At 38.9% G+C, this 15,011-nt stretch overlaps 1 protein-coding gene across 1 annotated transcript in view; it reads left to right on the forward strand.

Annotated features, from left to right (window-relative positions):
- The window catches only part of WARS2 (tryptophanyl tRNA synthetase 2, mitochondrial), a 45,246-nt gene extending 32,101 nt beyond the window's left edge, over nt 1–13,145 (forward strand). The window contains exons 3-6 of the mRNA XM_069866516.1: nt 5,402–5,482; nt 7,195–7,280; nt 10,026–10,144; nt 12,190–13,145. Coding sequence (XP_069722617.1) covers nt 5,402–5,482; nt 7,195–7,280; nt 10,026–10,144; nt 12,190–12,638 — 735 coding nt within the window. The 3' untranslated portion in view covers nt 12,639–13,145. The remainder of the gene's footprint in view (nt 1–5,401; nt 5,483–7,194; nt 7,281–10,025; nt 10,145–12,189) is intronic.
- The last annotated feature ends 1,866 nt before the right edge of the window (nt 13,146–15,011 follow it).

The following is a 15,011-nucleotide window of genomic DNA, read 5'->3' on the forward strand; positions in this document are numbered from 1 at the left end:
GAAAGAGAGAGAGAAAGAGAGAGAGAAAGAGAGAGAGAGAGAAAGAGAGAGAGAGAGAAAGAGAGAGAGAGAAAGAGAGAGAGAGAGAAAGAGAGAGAGAAAGAGAGAAAGAGAGAAAGAGAGAGAGAGAAAGAGAGAGAGAAAGAGAGAGAGAAAGAGAGAGAGAAAGAGAGAGAGAAAGAGAGAGAGAAAGAGAGAGAGAAAGAGAGAGAGAAAGAGAGAGAAAGAGAGAAAGAAAGAGAGAAAGAAAGAGAGAAAGAAAGAGAGAAAGAAAGAGCAGAAAGAAAGAGAGAAAGAAAGAGAGAAAGAAAGAGAGAAAGAAAGAGAGAAAGAAAGAGAGAAAGAAAGAGAGAAAGAAAGAGAGAAAGAAAGAGAGAAAGAGAGAAAGAGAGAAAGAGAGAAAGAGAGAAAGAGAGAAAGAAAGAGAGAAAGAAAGAGAGAAAGAAAGAGAGAAAGAAAGAGAGAAAGAGAGAAGAGAGAAGAAAGAAAGAAGAAAGAAAGAAAGAAAGAAAGAAAGAAAGAAAGAAAGAAAGAAAGAAAGAAAGAAAGAAAGAAGAAAGAAAGAAAGAAAGAAGAAAGAAAGAAAGAAAGAAAGAAAGAAAGAAAGAAAGAAAGAAAGAAAGAAAGAAAGAAAGAAAGAAAGAAAGAAAGAAAGAGGAAGGGAGGAAGGGAGGGAGGAAGGGAGGAAGGGAGGGAGGCAAAAAGTCAAGCAAAAGACCTCTCTGAGAGTCCTACTCTTTGTAATGAAAATTGTGTGAAAAGTAATCCTTCTTTGACGAAAATCTTCCTTGCAATGACATGATAAATGCTGCCTAACAGAACAGAAAGCAACTGAAAGTCATTTGACAGACTGATACAAAAATGAGATGGTTTTCCGTGTTTCATTTCATTGTTTGAGTTTACTGAAGGGATTGCCTCTCTCCGTAATTCTATGGGAAAATAAAAATCCTTATAGGTGAAGATACCAGAATCTAAGAGAAAATGTGTTACTGGGATTGTACTACTGAGCACTGATCAAGTTTGATGATAGTGATCAGGAGATGTTAATTGAGATGAGAGAAGCTGCAAATCTAGTACAGGGAGCAAGAGTGTTACACTTCAGCTATCCACATGCAGCCTTTATCAGGATGAGACATACGGATAAAAATTTTGGATGCAATAAATTATGCTTCCTAGTTTTACAGTCTGCTAGAAATGATGCCATTCTACATTTGCCTTTGGGTGGTGCACAGGGCCTACTTCAGGATGCTTTAGCTCTCAGTAATAGCGGCATCAATATAACGATGTTCAGCTTTGTAGCTGGAGAGAGCAGAACAAATAAAGCACGTGAATGTTCAATTTGAAGAAAGGGAGATAGGTGAAAATGAAGGCCAGTTGTCAGAAATAAATAAATAAACAAAAAGCAAGAAAGCTGCAGCTATCCCACAGATTGTGTTTTAAAAAAAACAAATGTATTTAAAAAAAAACATAACAAACCTAACAGTTATATGCATGACACCATTTATAAAGAAAACTTCAGTCCAGCAAATTCCTTTCCATGGTTCCATAATTTAGGATATAGAATGCAATCATAGGAAAAGATTACATAGGAAAAGATTAGCTTTTCAGAAGGGAAAACTTGCTCAAGTTAGAAAAACAAAAAGCATATACAATGGGCAAGTCCCATTTTTGTTAAACAAAAAAATTGAGAGGGCTAAAGAAGAACTTGTGGGGCACCCTGCAGAGTATTCTTCAGCTGATAACTAAATGGTCTTGCATCAAAAGAACAGGATGTCTTTTACAGCATCAGTGAATGCAAAGTGTAGGAGACACTCTGAGTTGATAAGGCCCTAAAAGCAAGTCACAATTCTTGATGTTGGACTTTACTGCAGAAGGTACTGTGAAGGTTGCCCCTTTATGCATTTTGTAGCAGCAAATCAGAAGAGCTAAGTCAGTTTATGGGAAATTTGCAGAAACCATTACGTAAAGTTTACATCTTAGACAGCTGATGGCGTTCAGGAGGACGTCTGGAAAAACTCAGTTGTGAAATGGTGGAACTAGTGGCCAAAGTGTGCAGTCTGCCACCATCAAAGATCACTGCGCCAGAGGAACAGTAGATTGAAGTCATGTTGGCGGTACACAAGCAGAGTTCTAAATGGAACCCCAGAAACTGCAAACTGGTGATTTTGACTTTTGCCTTACCAGGGATGGTAGAGTTGTCAATAAAAGATAGGATGCTGAGTGCATGAGTAAACAGTATATTTTGGAGAGTCACTATGGTTTCTTTAAAAGGAAACCCTGTTTCACTAAACTGCTGAACTCTATGAGGGTGTCAGTAAGCATATGAATAAAGGGCATCCCAGGAACATAATGGATTTGAATTTTTTGAAGGGCCTTTGTCAAAGTTCTATATCAATTCTCACTTTTAAAAAAATGTCATGGAGGAAATATTCATTACTTATCTTGAGCTGTATAGAGTTGAAAGATGAACAGGGTGTAGTAATCACTTCTTTTTTGAATGGCACAATCAGTAGTGCTTACCCTAAATCCCTTCTCTTGTTGCCACTTCTGGAAACAGTACTAGGCTACAGCCACCTGTGTTGTGATCCAGTACAATATTATTTCTTACATCCTTATGTTTTGGTTGTTTGATGAAGATGTTAACTCAGAATTTTAAATGGACTTGGGGCAAGAGACTGGCTGAGTTTGTCCAAGAGAGTGTTTTCTCCCAGTTATGATCCACTGGCTTTGCTCCGTGCCAGAAAGGAGGAGTAAACTGGGTCTTTATTACTGGTATCATATACATCTTTGCTTCTCCCAGTTTCTTTGTATCCAGAGTTAGCAAATCAAAGTGATGGACTACTGTAGCTTAATGAATAATCACATTTCAGCTGATGCACAGTGACTGACCAAATGCGGCAATTACCTGCCCCTCTTGCCAAGTAAAACACAGTAGCTTAAACCTTGATTTAGTCTGACAAATGATTTGTGGTTTAAGCCTACTACCTCCTGATTCACAGACCAACATACCGTTACTGCAATTTGGGTGATGAATGTTAACTCATTAGGCTCCGGTACTGATTTTTTTTTTCCAACTGAAATCCCTTCTGTGCACTTTCTTGTATTTTCTCTGCCTTTTATCAGGCTTTTTCTTCACAGTGTTCAGCACTCTAGCCTTACTTAGGAAAGGACTGTGTGTATTTGAGGATCAGAAATGAGTATAACGTGCTAAGACTCAAAACTGCAGATTCAACTCAACAAAGGCTGTTTAGATCACTTGGTGCTTTGGTAACTGATGTAATGTTAAAGCCACCAATGCAATGAAACACACGTGCAGTCTTGGCTGTGGAAGCAGTGTCTGACAGAGCTGGATCAATGACTGCATAGCTTTTAAAGGGAGTTCTTGTCAACGCAAGTGCAACAGAGCACTATCTCCTCTTTATCCGTGACTAGAAGAAAGGAATGAGAAACCACTTTGAACCAGATGGTGATTCCTTCTAAATTAAATAGGGGTCTTGAGCTTAGTATTTTCTATAAAGTTCAGTTTACTCTGTGTCTTGCAGAAGGTACATTTGGTGCATCTTGCTGCACCTTGTCTTGTGCACAGAAGATTGCAGGTCAAATAAGTATGTGACAGTTAAAAGAACAAAGGGAAAAAGTCTATAGGAAAGGCAGAAAGAAAGGAAGGAGAATCAGCCTGGAATTTTATCTCTCTTAACTGCTGAGCTGTTGTTTTGAGGTCAGATACCTCTATACAACATTGACAACTGAGATAGTCTAATGACTACATTAAAATGTGACAACAAAGGAATTGCCATTAACAATGCTAGTAATTCCTTCTTGTTAACAAACTCTTTCTACTGCCTTCCATCTGGGTTGTTATATCATGTTGCAAGCATGAAGTTTGGAACATCATTGAGATGGATAGCATGCTCTTAGACAACCGAACCTGCTAATATTGAAAAGCGTGAATCAAATATGTGAGCAAAGAAGAACGTAGAACACCTTTTTCTTCTGATGATTGTCATATATATAGCTAACTAACAACAGACAAAATTACAGGAAAGAAATTAAAGAATAGCATATGCATCAGTACTGCTTGCCTCTTTTACTAAAATGAGCATTTGAAATGGATTCATCCAACAGAGACAGTTGTACAGCTCATTTCTTGTCAGTGCCTGTAGGAAGTCTTCCACTTAGTGGGAGGGAGTCAATCACTCTGTCTCATGTCTTTCTGAAACTATTAAAATTCCATTATCACCACAATCTCCCCAGAATGTTGAATGAAGAGTTTTTTGAATGAGCTTAAATGGTATCTTCTTTCCTCTCATCTTTTCAAACCACCCTTGTAGCAAAGGGTTTATGGAGGCCTGACCCTTCTCTTTCACCTGCAAATCCGTACTAGCTTTGATAAGATTGCAGAACTGAGGAGCAAACTTAGCCACGTTTCAGGCTGTACTGGAGTTTGACTTCAGCTCTTATCCATACTTTGCAGACAGTTCAGGGTCATTAAGATCTGTTCATGTACCCAAAGCCCTGAGAAGCCTCACCTGGACCCGTGCACTGTCTGCCCAGTGCCCCAGGAGCTCCACTTAAGCTCAGGTCCCCAGTCTCCACCTGAGCTACCTCACATTGTACTTGTGCTCAACCTTGTCCTTGCTGCCTCAATTTTCTCACTGGGATATCTGATATTCACCGGACTGTAACCATCACCACCTCTGCCCTGATTAAATACAGTAGGACATTGTCCTAGTCAAGGAGGTAACTGTTTCTGCCTAGCTTGTGGCTGTCTGCAGCTACAGCCTTGTGGAACAGCCCAGCTCTTCTTGTTCCTTGGCTGTTAGATCAAGTTTCCATGAGGGACCTGCAGTTATTGTGTGCCAGACATGCTGCAGTGTAATGGAGCTCAGGCACGGACTAGGGACAGTCTAGGCTGAGTGTAAACAGGGCTCCTGGGACCATGGGCAGAGATGATGGGTGGAGAGCTCAGGTGAGGCTGGTGAGGAAAGTTAGTGTGTTCAGGGCAGAATACAGAAGAAATGAAGCTTGAGTAACTTATTGGCAAACCTTGAAAAAGGCAAAGATGTCTTTTAAGTCTCAATGTATTATCTCTAAGTGTGAGGAGCCTGTAGCCGGCAGCTGGTTATTTTACATGTGTATTCAACTATGTTATTTCAAAATCATTTTCTTTCTTTTTTAGAATATCACCGGATCAAGAACCTTGCTATGCTGATTGAGTATACTGTGTTCTATCCATGCACTGTCCAGAACTTTCCATTAGCTTGTCACTTGACCTTACTGAAAAATAATAGACAAAAATAAATGGTTTTCTGATGTCCTTTACTATTTACCTGTATTGATTTTGAGAAAAAAGGCATATCAATGCAGAAGATTAAAGTTGATTCTGACTTGGTACTTCCAGGTTCCTGAGCATGCAGAACTTGCCTGGATTCTTGGGTGCATAACTAACGTGCCACGTCTGCTACGCTTGCCCCAGTGGAAGGTATGGACATAAATTGAAAAGAAATCTGTAGGAATTCTGTAGAACTGCTGTCCTTGAATATTTGTTTTTAGTGAAGTTCCAACTGTACTTTGGTTATCCTTGCTTTAGGTTTAAGTAATCATTTACTTCTGTGGTGGGAGGAGGAAAATGTGTCTTTCCAGATTTGTTGCTTTCAATGAATATTTTTCAGCTAGAAGCTACTGGGTAGTATTTTTGGCAAAGACTTGCAGAAACAGTACTAAATAGGAGGGTTGTTCAGTGTTGTTAAACTGATTTTGCTAGAATGCTTGGAGTTATTTCAATGCTTACTTAATAATGCAAAACAACAACAAGATATTTCAGTGGAAACCTTGAGCCTTGCTAATTAGGAGTTCCATAAACAGCTTTTCTTTTTCTACTGTGAAAAGTGAGTGTTCTGTAAATTTTATGGGAGAGGGTGCAAAAGAAGCGTATGTTTGAAGAGGAGTATAGAAATTATAGATATTAAAAATGTGCCAAGTAATAAAGTTAATGAACCTTAAATGTTTGCCTTTACAAGTTTCAGGGTCTCATTATCTTAATCTTGGTACTGTATCAACTGAATTCCTGTGTTTAAATTCGTTGTATTGTGTTTTGGCATGTAGTAAACAGAAAAATTTAAAGGCAGGAGAGAAAAGTATCAAAAAAAGGAAAAAAAAAATCTTAAGAGTGGTTTGGCTTGCAGAGTTCAGAGAACTCTTAAATACCTCCAGATGTTTTCTTTTTTCATGTTTTTCTTCTTAATTAAATAAAAACAGTAAAACTTAAATACAGCAACAGCGTTAATGCATGGCATAGATTAAAGCCAACCTTTTCAAACCTGAGGTTCTAAAGTTAAGCTCTTAAATCCAACTTTGACTAGATTGACTTTCCAAATCTACAGATAGGTGCTACAGGTGCTAGTCTTTGCAAATTAGGTCCCCTGAACCCTAAGCACTTAGAGGTGTAAACAGAAGACTGGATCTGTATGAGAGATATCTAAAGATACTTGAATAGTCTTAATGAAATAAGTATAAGGATTTTAGTGTATCTTAATATTATTAAAAGCAAAAAGTAGATGTGCCATTGCTAGAACAGAATGAGTACCTGTAGCCTGACTACCTTGGTTTAAATGATCCATATCCTAGAGCAGTACAAGGTTTCAGGACAGGGAGTGGATTACTGGGAGCAGTGTGAACTAATGGAGAGAACACTGGGCTTGTCCTCTGTGGTTCTGGGTTCTCCTCCTATGTGTCTCTGACTGTCCTGGTCACTGTATGCAATCACTATGTCTTGATCTTTTTTCTGTGAAACACAGCTATTAATGCCTCTTTATATCTTATTATAAAGCATTTCAAAAACTTACTGCTGGAAATGCTATTTAAAAAGTAGGTTATCAATAATAAGTGGAATAACCCATCTTGACTATTTTCTATTGGTAATCATTTTTCATTAGTAAGATTACAAAGAGAAAGAAAACACAAGTATATGTTTTCTCCTCACTACATTATCTGAACGCTATAGGGAAATTCGTAAATATAGGATATAAAATGGGATGTGTGTATTCACAAGGAGAGAATTTTACATGGTGCACTTTTCTCTGGAGTTACACAATACTTTACTTAAATCTCTTAGAATTCTAATTAATTAAAGTCATGGACTTTGCTACTGTTAACCAAAAGGGTGATTTCTCCCTGTTTTTCTTTCACAAACAGATGAAGCGTGCCAGTCAAAATAATGAAGGAACTGTTGGTTTATTGACTTACCCTGTGCTTCAAGCAGCAGATATCTTGCTGTACAAGTAAGAGGCAGAATGTGAGCCCGTGGGCAATGTCTGTTCAGCTGCATAAGGATGAATGTTCGTCAGGTCAACATGCTAACTTATCAAGTGGGGAAGCTGAGGGTGATTAGATCGGAAGATTGGAAATGGATGACACCTTTTTTTACTTCATACGTCTCAAGTGGCTGGTTGAAATCTAGCCGGTTTGAAAGCAACTGACAGGGATGTAAAGAGAAAAACCTGGTCACTTCAGAACGATTCCCCGGGAATTGGAACACATTGATGTTTAATTATACACATTACGTGCTCACGCACGTACATATACATATGTTTTTTGGAGTAGTTATGCTTTATTTCATGCAGTGTACTATAGTGATGCTTAAGCTGGCTATATATAGTATACCCATCTTAGTGTGGAATTCTGGGTAGGCCTGTTGATAGTGATGAAAAAATGAGTAATTTACTGCACCTTCTGGTAGCTGGGCTAGTTCAGTTTTCTGTGGTGTACTTTGTGCTGCAATGGGAATACATCCTAATGAGGGACTGATGGCATACCCAAGTTTGTAGCCTAGCTGACAGAATGTGTGGTGCATTGTGACTGATTATATTTCACAGAACCATGGAATCATAGAATGGTTTGGGATGGAAAGGACCTTAAAGATCATGCAATTCCAACTCCCCCTCCCATGGGCAGGGACACCTCCCACAAGATAATGCTTTTTAAACTCCAATTCATAATATGTTTTAAACTATCTCAATAAGTAAGTGTCAGAGATGAGGCACTATGTGTTAATTATTTTTGTGTTCTGAGCATAGATACTTAGTAGAACTGTTCTGAAATGAAGTTGCGAATATTTCTTGGGATAGAGAAGTAATACAGAACTTTGAGTGCAGGGACTTCAGAAGGACAGAGTAACCAAGATGGGCAAGTTGCTAACTCAGAAAAATCTATCTATAGAAAGGTAATAGTAAGTCAGCAGTAGTAAGGGAAAACAGCACTGTCAGAAGACCAGTGGGTGATATTTATAATTCACGTGATTTTTAACTAAAAATAATGGGAAGCAAAAGTCAGAATTAAAATAATCTTCTAAGCAGCGAGTCCCATTTGATTGTCAAGCAGTGTTTAATGGTGAAATTAGGATAACTTTATCAGAAATAACTGTTTTTCTTGAGCGCAACCATGTATGTTTTTTCCTTTTCTAAGGAGATCATCTTATTCATCATTCCTTAGAAAAGCCTGTGGTTTCTTTGCCACCATATGTATTAACAGCAGGCTGTCCAGACAGAGCACAAAACAGGGACATGAAGGGGAAACAGTATCTCTTCAAGGAAATTTGACATAATATCTTTAACTTAAAATTATTTAGTGTAAAAACCTAATTTCAGGAACAAGACTCAGGGAGAAATGGAAACACAGGAAGGTAACAGCAATCATGAAGAACAGTTAAGAGATAGAGGAAGGGAGAAATGGTACTAATTCACATGAACCAAGGATCAAAGAGACAGGACAGAAGGTAAATATATGAAAGAAATATAAATAGCACCAGGACAGGAGTATTTAAAAAACAGCAAGGAAAAAGGCAAAGTTATCAGGCAGAGGCATTTATAAAGACAATATGTTTTCTGTTTGGCGTCAGATTTCGTGAATATGGAAGCATTTTGGCATATGGAAACATTTCTTTTGACCTGCTTAAAGTATATTGATTATGGTAACTGATTTTCTTTCTGTTAGTTGTAGCCCACTGTGATTTCCTATTGGCTACTGTAACTGTTTTTAAGTTGCCTCACTGAATGTTTGGTGGGGAATGAAGGTGGACAAATTGAATCCTGGATGTCAGCCCAGTAACTCAGAATTGCAAGGAAGGAGTACCGTATTGAACTGAAATTTTCTGGGAATTTATAAGATGCATGGTGAACTTCCTTATGCTGGAACATGTCCAAGATTCAGAGCTGAATACCCCGCAAGCCTTAGAAAAAAAATCTGAGGGAGGGAAGAGTAATCAGAAGCTGGCAAGTCTTCAAGTCTGCCTCATCTAAAAGAATCATACATTTTTAGCGAGTATGATTAACTGTGGGAAAGAATCACCAGGGGAAGTAATGGATTTTTCACCTCCTCATGTCCTCTGCAGATTGTGTTTTCCTCCAGAACTGCATTCAAGCAGTTCAATACAAAAGTTCAAGTGATCCTTTGATCCTAACAGTTCTAATCTATGAAAGGTAACATTTATGGCAGGAGGGGCAATGGTCCATGCAATATTTATACAATGGTGACCCATGAGGAAGAACCACTCTCTTCTTTCCTTCCCTTGATAAATCCATAGTACTAACTTCTCAACAAGTTATGTTTTCCTGAGATTTGACAAGGCAAGGTGCTTACGCATTATGCCTTGCAGATTTTTTTTACTTTGTTCGCGCATTACAACATGTGCTTTTTGATCTTTGAAAAGACAGCAGAACATACTACAAAAACTTCTTTTTGAGCTGAGTTCAATGATTTGCTCTTATTGGTATCTTTACCGTGTATGTTTTCACAAAGAGTTATTTTTGCCCTTGGAGATGTGCTTCAGTTCAGCACAAAAAGCAGGCTCATTCTGGCATACAGTCAATTTGGGATCTTGTTCCCACAGCACCTAGCTAGGGACTAGCTGGGACTCAGTATTTGGCTCAATCTGGCCCTCAGTCATGGCAGAAGCTGTGACAGTCTTGACTAACATTTCAGCAGAACTGGAGAGCTTTGAGTTTCCTGTATCTGTCTTTTATTAAAAGGTCGACACATGTTCCTGTTGGAGAAGATCAAATCCTGCACCTGGAACTAGCCCAAGATATAGCACAACATTTCAACAAGAAATACGGAGAATTCTTTCCTGTGCCCAAAGCCATTTTAAGTGAGCTCGTCTTGGTTTGTTGTTTTTAATTTTCCCTCCACCCCTGCACTTCAAGGTTGAAGATGGATTTAAATATTGTGCAAATAGTTTCAAGGACCAAGAAAAGGGAGCAAACTGATGCTAAGGGAGTAGAGAAAAAAACTGACAAGAGACTACAGGCTGTGAAACTGAACTCCCCAGACAGGCACAAGGCTTTATAAATCCCCAGTAGAGGGTTGTATGAGATGTCTGGTATTCTAGTCTAGGGGACCAGGTGCACTCTGCTGCTACCAGTCATCCTTACTCTTCAAGTATTGAACCTTTTTAGAGTAGCGTCTCTGCGCCACGTTGTTAGTTCAAGATACATGTAAGGAACAAGACAAGAGATTTCTAGCAAGCAGACTTCTTCCATGTTTGAATGGTAGATGTTTAAATTAAGCATGCTAAGCAGCTTGTAGGTGAAGTTACAATGCTCAAAAATCTTTCAGTGTGTTTATTACATACTTGCATTTTTCAGTAAGGGTCTCTTACAGAGATTTGACTTTCCAGTTGTGGTCTTAGACTCAGGGAGACTTATAAGGAAAATCTTCTCAGCCATTTTTGAGCTACAAGGTCATAGGCCGGGGGGTGAGGAGGAGTCAGATGGCACAAATGGCATGTTAAGAAACGTGAAGAATTGGGCAAAGAAGGAGCATTGCATCTTTGTTGTGAGTAATGTAGAGGAATGCACAGCAAAGACCTTCGCCCCTTAAAGGGCAAGGAGCTCTCACCTTAGAAAAGACAGGCAGTAATAAACCTTTCTCAGTTTTCAAGCCTCAGTGGCAAAAATGGTGTTAGACCCAGAGTGGAGCTTAGAGAATACTAGACATTGCAAGCTCTGCAGTTTCTAATGAACAATTAAATACTAAGCACTGTAATGAGGAGCTGAGTGCAGCCTACGATGTAGGCATGACTATTTCCCAGGCAATAAAAAGCTCAATTTGAAAAGAAAAAAAAAGAACATTTAAACTTCCCTCATGAAAAGCGTGCCTTCATTAGTGTACAAATGTATGCAAATCAATGAAATATCCTAGACAAATGGAGGAATTAGAAACTTATTCAGACTTGCTAGCTGTAGGCAGTTAGATAACCTGAACTTCTTCAAATGTACAGAAAAGAGACAGACTCTTCCAAAAATTTATTCAGAACAGAGCACTTTCTTGAGCAGTCAGAATTATACCCTGGAAGAATGCTTATTCTTTCGCTGAGTACACAGCATATCTGAGGATATTGTGGGGGTGATTTTGTTGGCTGTATGAGATGTCTAGAAACAATTGGTGTGACTACTTTCTAGATCAGTTTGTACTCCTTGAATGATGTTTCTTGGTGAAAGACTGAAAGAGTTTGAGTTTGTGCTCTTAAAGAAAACTTTGCAATGTTCCCCTAATGCTACTATTCTATTTCATGTACACACATATATCTTAGTAGTTTGTGCAGTATCTGCACCTCTCATATCTGAACAGTGCTTTCCCTCTAACAGAGCTAATTATTGTCCAGTAAGAGACCTTATCAGAATTGTCTTTATTGATATTTAGGAGAATTGCCAAGAGATTTTGGGTGGGAGGTTTTCTTAAAGTGAGGAGATTAACTGTTCTGGGATTCTTTTTTACCAGTGGATTTAACCCGCTTCTCCACTGTCACAGAACCTTTCAGTAATATGCAATCCATGCTTTCTAGGTAACTTGTCCTCAGTGCCAGGAATACAAGGGAGGAAGTAGTTGTCAGGGAAGATTAGCATGTAGCCACAGAAAATATTAGGGAGTGTCCCAACAGAAGTTTCTGCTTAGTGAAGAGAGGAGAAATGGAGCAGGTTTTCATTTGGTTTATGGGAGAAGAAAAGTGGCTTAGGAGGATGGGGAAGGCCTAAGGACTAAATAGGAGCATACACAATTGTGCTCACAACTCATTTTTAAGCAAGGATAAACAGAACTTCTTCACTCTGCTACAAAGCATTCTTAGCAATTGTCATAAGAAACCTTTGTCTGTGTCTGTGTGTGTTTCCATAATTATTCCATTTTCTTTTTTAGGCACAACAAAGAAAATAAAATCCCTCAGAGATCCAACAGCAAAGATGTCCAAGTCAGACCCACAGAAGTTAGCTACTGTTAACGTAGCAGACAGCCCTGATGAAATAGTGCTGAAGCTCCGCAAAGCTGTGACTGACTTTACTTCTGAGGTGACCTATGACCCAGACGGTCGCCCTGGTGTCTCCAATCTGGTGTCCATTCATGCTGCAGTAACAGGGCTTAGCATCAAAGAAGTGCTGCACCAATCTGCTGGTCTTGACACTGCTCAGTACAAAATGGTGGTAGCAGAGGCAGTTATTCAAAAATTTGCACCTATCAGAAATGAGATCAAGAAATTACAGGAAGACAAATCCCATCTCTTAAAGGTTTTAGAGGATGGAGCAGAGAAAGCCAAAGAACTGGCTGCCCCCATCTATCAAGAAATAAGACGACTGGTGGGATTTCAGTAGAAACTACTGAGTGGTTGCAAGGATTTTTGTTTACTGTAACAGACGTTTTGTTATTTGTATCTTCTTAATTATTTTGGTTTGAAACAAAAACATTTTTCCTGGAAAATCCAAATAGAACACTGAAGGTGTTTGCATTAAAAAATGTGATTGAAGCCAGATATTTCCAGTGGGACCAGCATTGAGCTTGCCTGGATAGTCAAAGAGGGAGGGCGGAAGCAATCACAATTCATGAAGAAATCCTGCAAAAGCAGAATATAAGGTTGCCTTCAGGGTTTTGTGTCTTTTTTTGCTAGTGACCACTGCATGAAGCCGTGGTATAGGCAAGGGGTTCAGATTCTAGCAGAAAGACTTGTCATCTTCTCAAGAACATCCTTAGCCGTGCATGTGATCTTGTTACAGATGGACATCTCATCCTCTTGGTGGTTATTCAGCTTTGGTGTTCTTGAATAACCAGGATAAAAGCACGGGCTTACAAATAAAAATGCTTAGGGTGATGATGAGAACTTACTGCGTCTCCCTATCATGTCTTCAAACTCAGTGTAAGTTTGTATCTGCATCTAGTTTGTGTAAAGTGGGTCACTGTGCCTACTGTGTTCTACGGCCTCTTTGATAGTCGCTCCAAAGAACCCAGAGAGTGGACCTGAATTACACTTCTGCATTTCTGTGCCATCCTGCTGGGCAGGACTAGGGCACTTCAGTGAGAAATGACGTGTGCTTCAGTTGCTGGTATTCCACCTGCTACTTGGTTTTGCAGGGAACACCGGGATTTTCAGTTCAGCAACAAGTCTGAGATTTCTTCAGAAAAGGTGCAGGGGAAAAGATATAATCCCATGTGAAAGAAATCTTAGGTTGAGAAATCAGAGAGCTTTCTGTAAAATTTACAAAATTTACATCTTTAGAAAATCGTGCTGAGGTCAGAGGCAGAATGGGATTAAATAGATCTTTATGAAATCTCACTACTGGGCCTCAAGAAAACTCAGTGATGGGAGAATGGTGTTAGCCTCTGCTGATCTTAGGCCTACAAGACCCATGGACAGGGACACAGACCATGGCATTTGTCGGGGAATGTGTGACAAAAAAAAGCACTGAAAGGAGACACACCCTTCTGAAGCAAGGGTAGTAGTATGTGTTAAAAGGTAATGAAAGCCATATGGGTCCTGTGGAACCATATTTAAGTGTATCATTGCATTTACTGGTGCTGTGTTTGAAATTGGTATAATGTCATGTAAATTGAGTTCATCCTGTACTGCAGCAGCTCATAACAAATGCCATAGGTCTATAATGGTTCGGGAAGATTACAGTCTTATATGGCTAAGTTAGTAAAACTGGGCAGGGGTTCTGTGTAGTACAGATGTTTGTTTGCTTGTTTGTTTTTAAAAAAAAAAAAGCCATTTGCTTTTAAGTTTAGTTAATTATCATAGTGAGGTGATTCTGAAAAAAGTATTTAATTTTGCAAAACAAGAAGTTGTGGACTGAGCATCTGCAAATCAATAGTGAGACCTGTATTCATTTGTTATTAATCTAAAGAAGAGAATTGCCATACAAGAACTTGATGACAACAGATTTTCTAAAGCTAGTCAAGACTAGAGGAGCAGAGTTGATGGAGACAAGAGTGAATGGAAACCAAACTTGGTGTAGACAAGTTGAAGGTAATGCCCTCTGGAAAGAGTAAGTGTATTGAAAAAACAGTCCCTGGTTTCAAATTAGCTGTAGCAAACTAGGAAAGGGTGGAGTTATAACTCTGTGTGTTTAGGTAGTTTTACAAAACACTTGCAGTGTTTAACAGCTGCATTAGTTGGCATGGGAACTGAGACAGAAAATTAAGGCACGCAGTTACCACTCACTGTCTACTGACTTGGTATAAAGTATTTGCTGTGACACTTTTTAACATGACTTGATTTCTGCAGAGTTCCCACAAAGCTAGCACAGTGCCCATGGGGATACTGAAAATCTTTGACACTGATGTATCTACTTTCTACATTTTCCTCTCTCTCACTAGCACAGGTAGGAGCATGTATTCAAAAGACAAATCGTATCACTTCTGATACTCAAATCACCTAACATGTAGCATTGGCATTCAACACACCTCCTTTGCAGTGAAAAGGGAGAATCATATGTCTTCAGTACAACTCATTAAAACAAAGAAAAAAAAAAAAGAAAGACTGAGGTGATGACATCAATTCGTATTTCTGGTTCGTTACCCAAGTTGTGCTGAGCAGTCTTTCCAAAACGGTTAGATTTTTTCAGAAAATCACATAGGTGAAGCAGGAAGAAAAGCTTCAAAAACTCTAGGATAGGGGTTAAATAAGTTAGATATTTAGCAGTGTTTCAATCAAATCAACTATTTTCTTTCTTTTTAATTTAGTAGTAGAT

This window comes from Phaenicophaeus curvirostris, chromosome 1, assembly GCF_032191515.1.
Source record: "Phaenicophaeus curvirostris isolate KB17595 chromosome 1, BPBGC_Pcur_1.0, whole genome shotgun sequence".
NCBI lineage: Eukaryota > Metazoa > Chordata > Aves > Cuculiformes > Cuculidae > Phaenicophaeus > Phaenicophaeus curvirostris.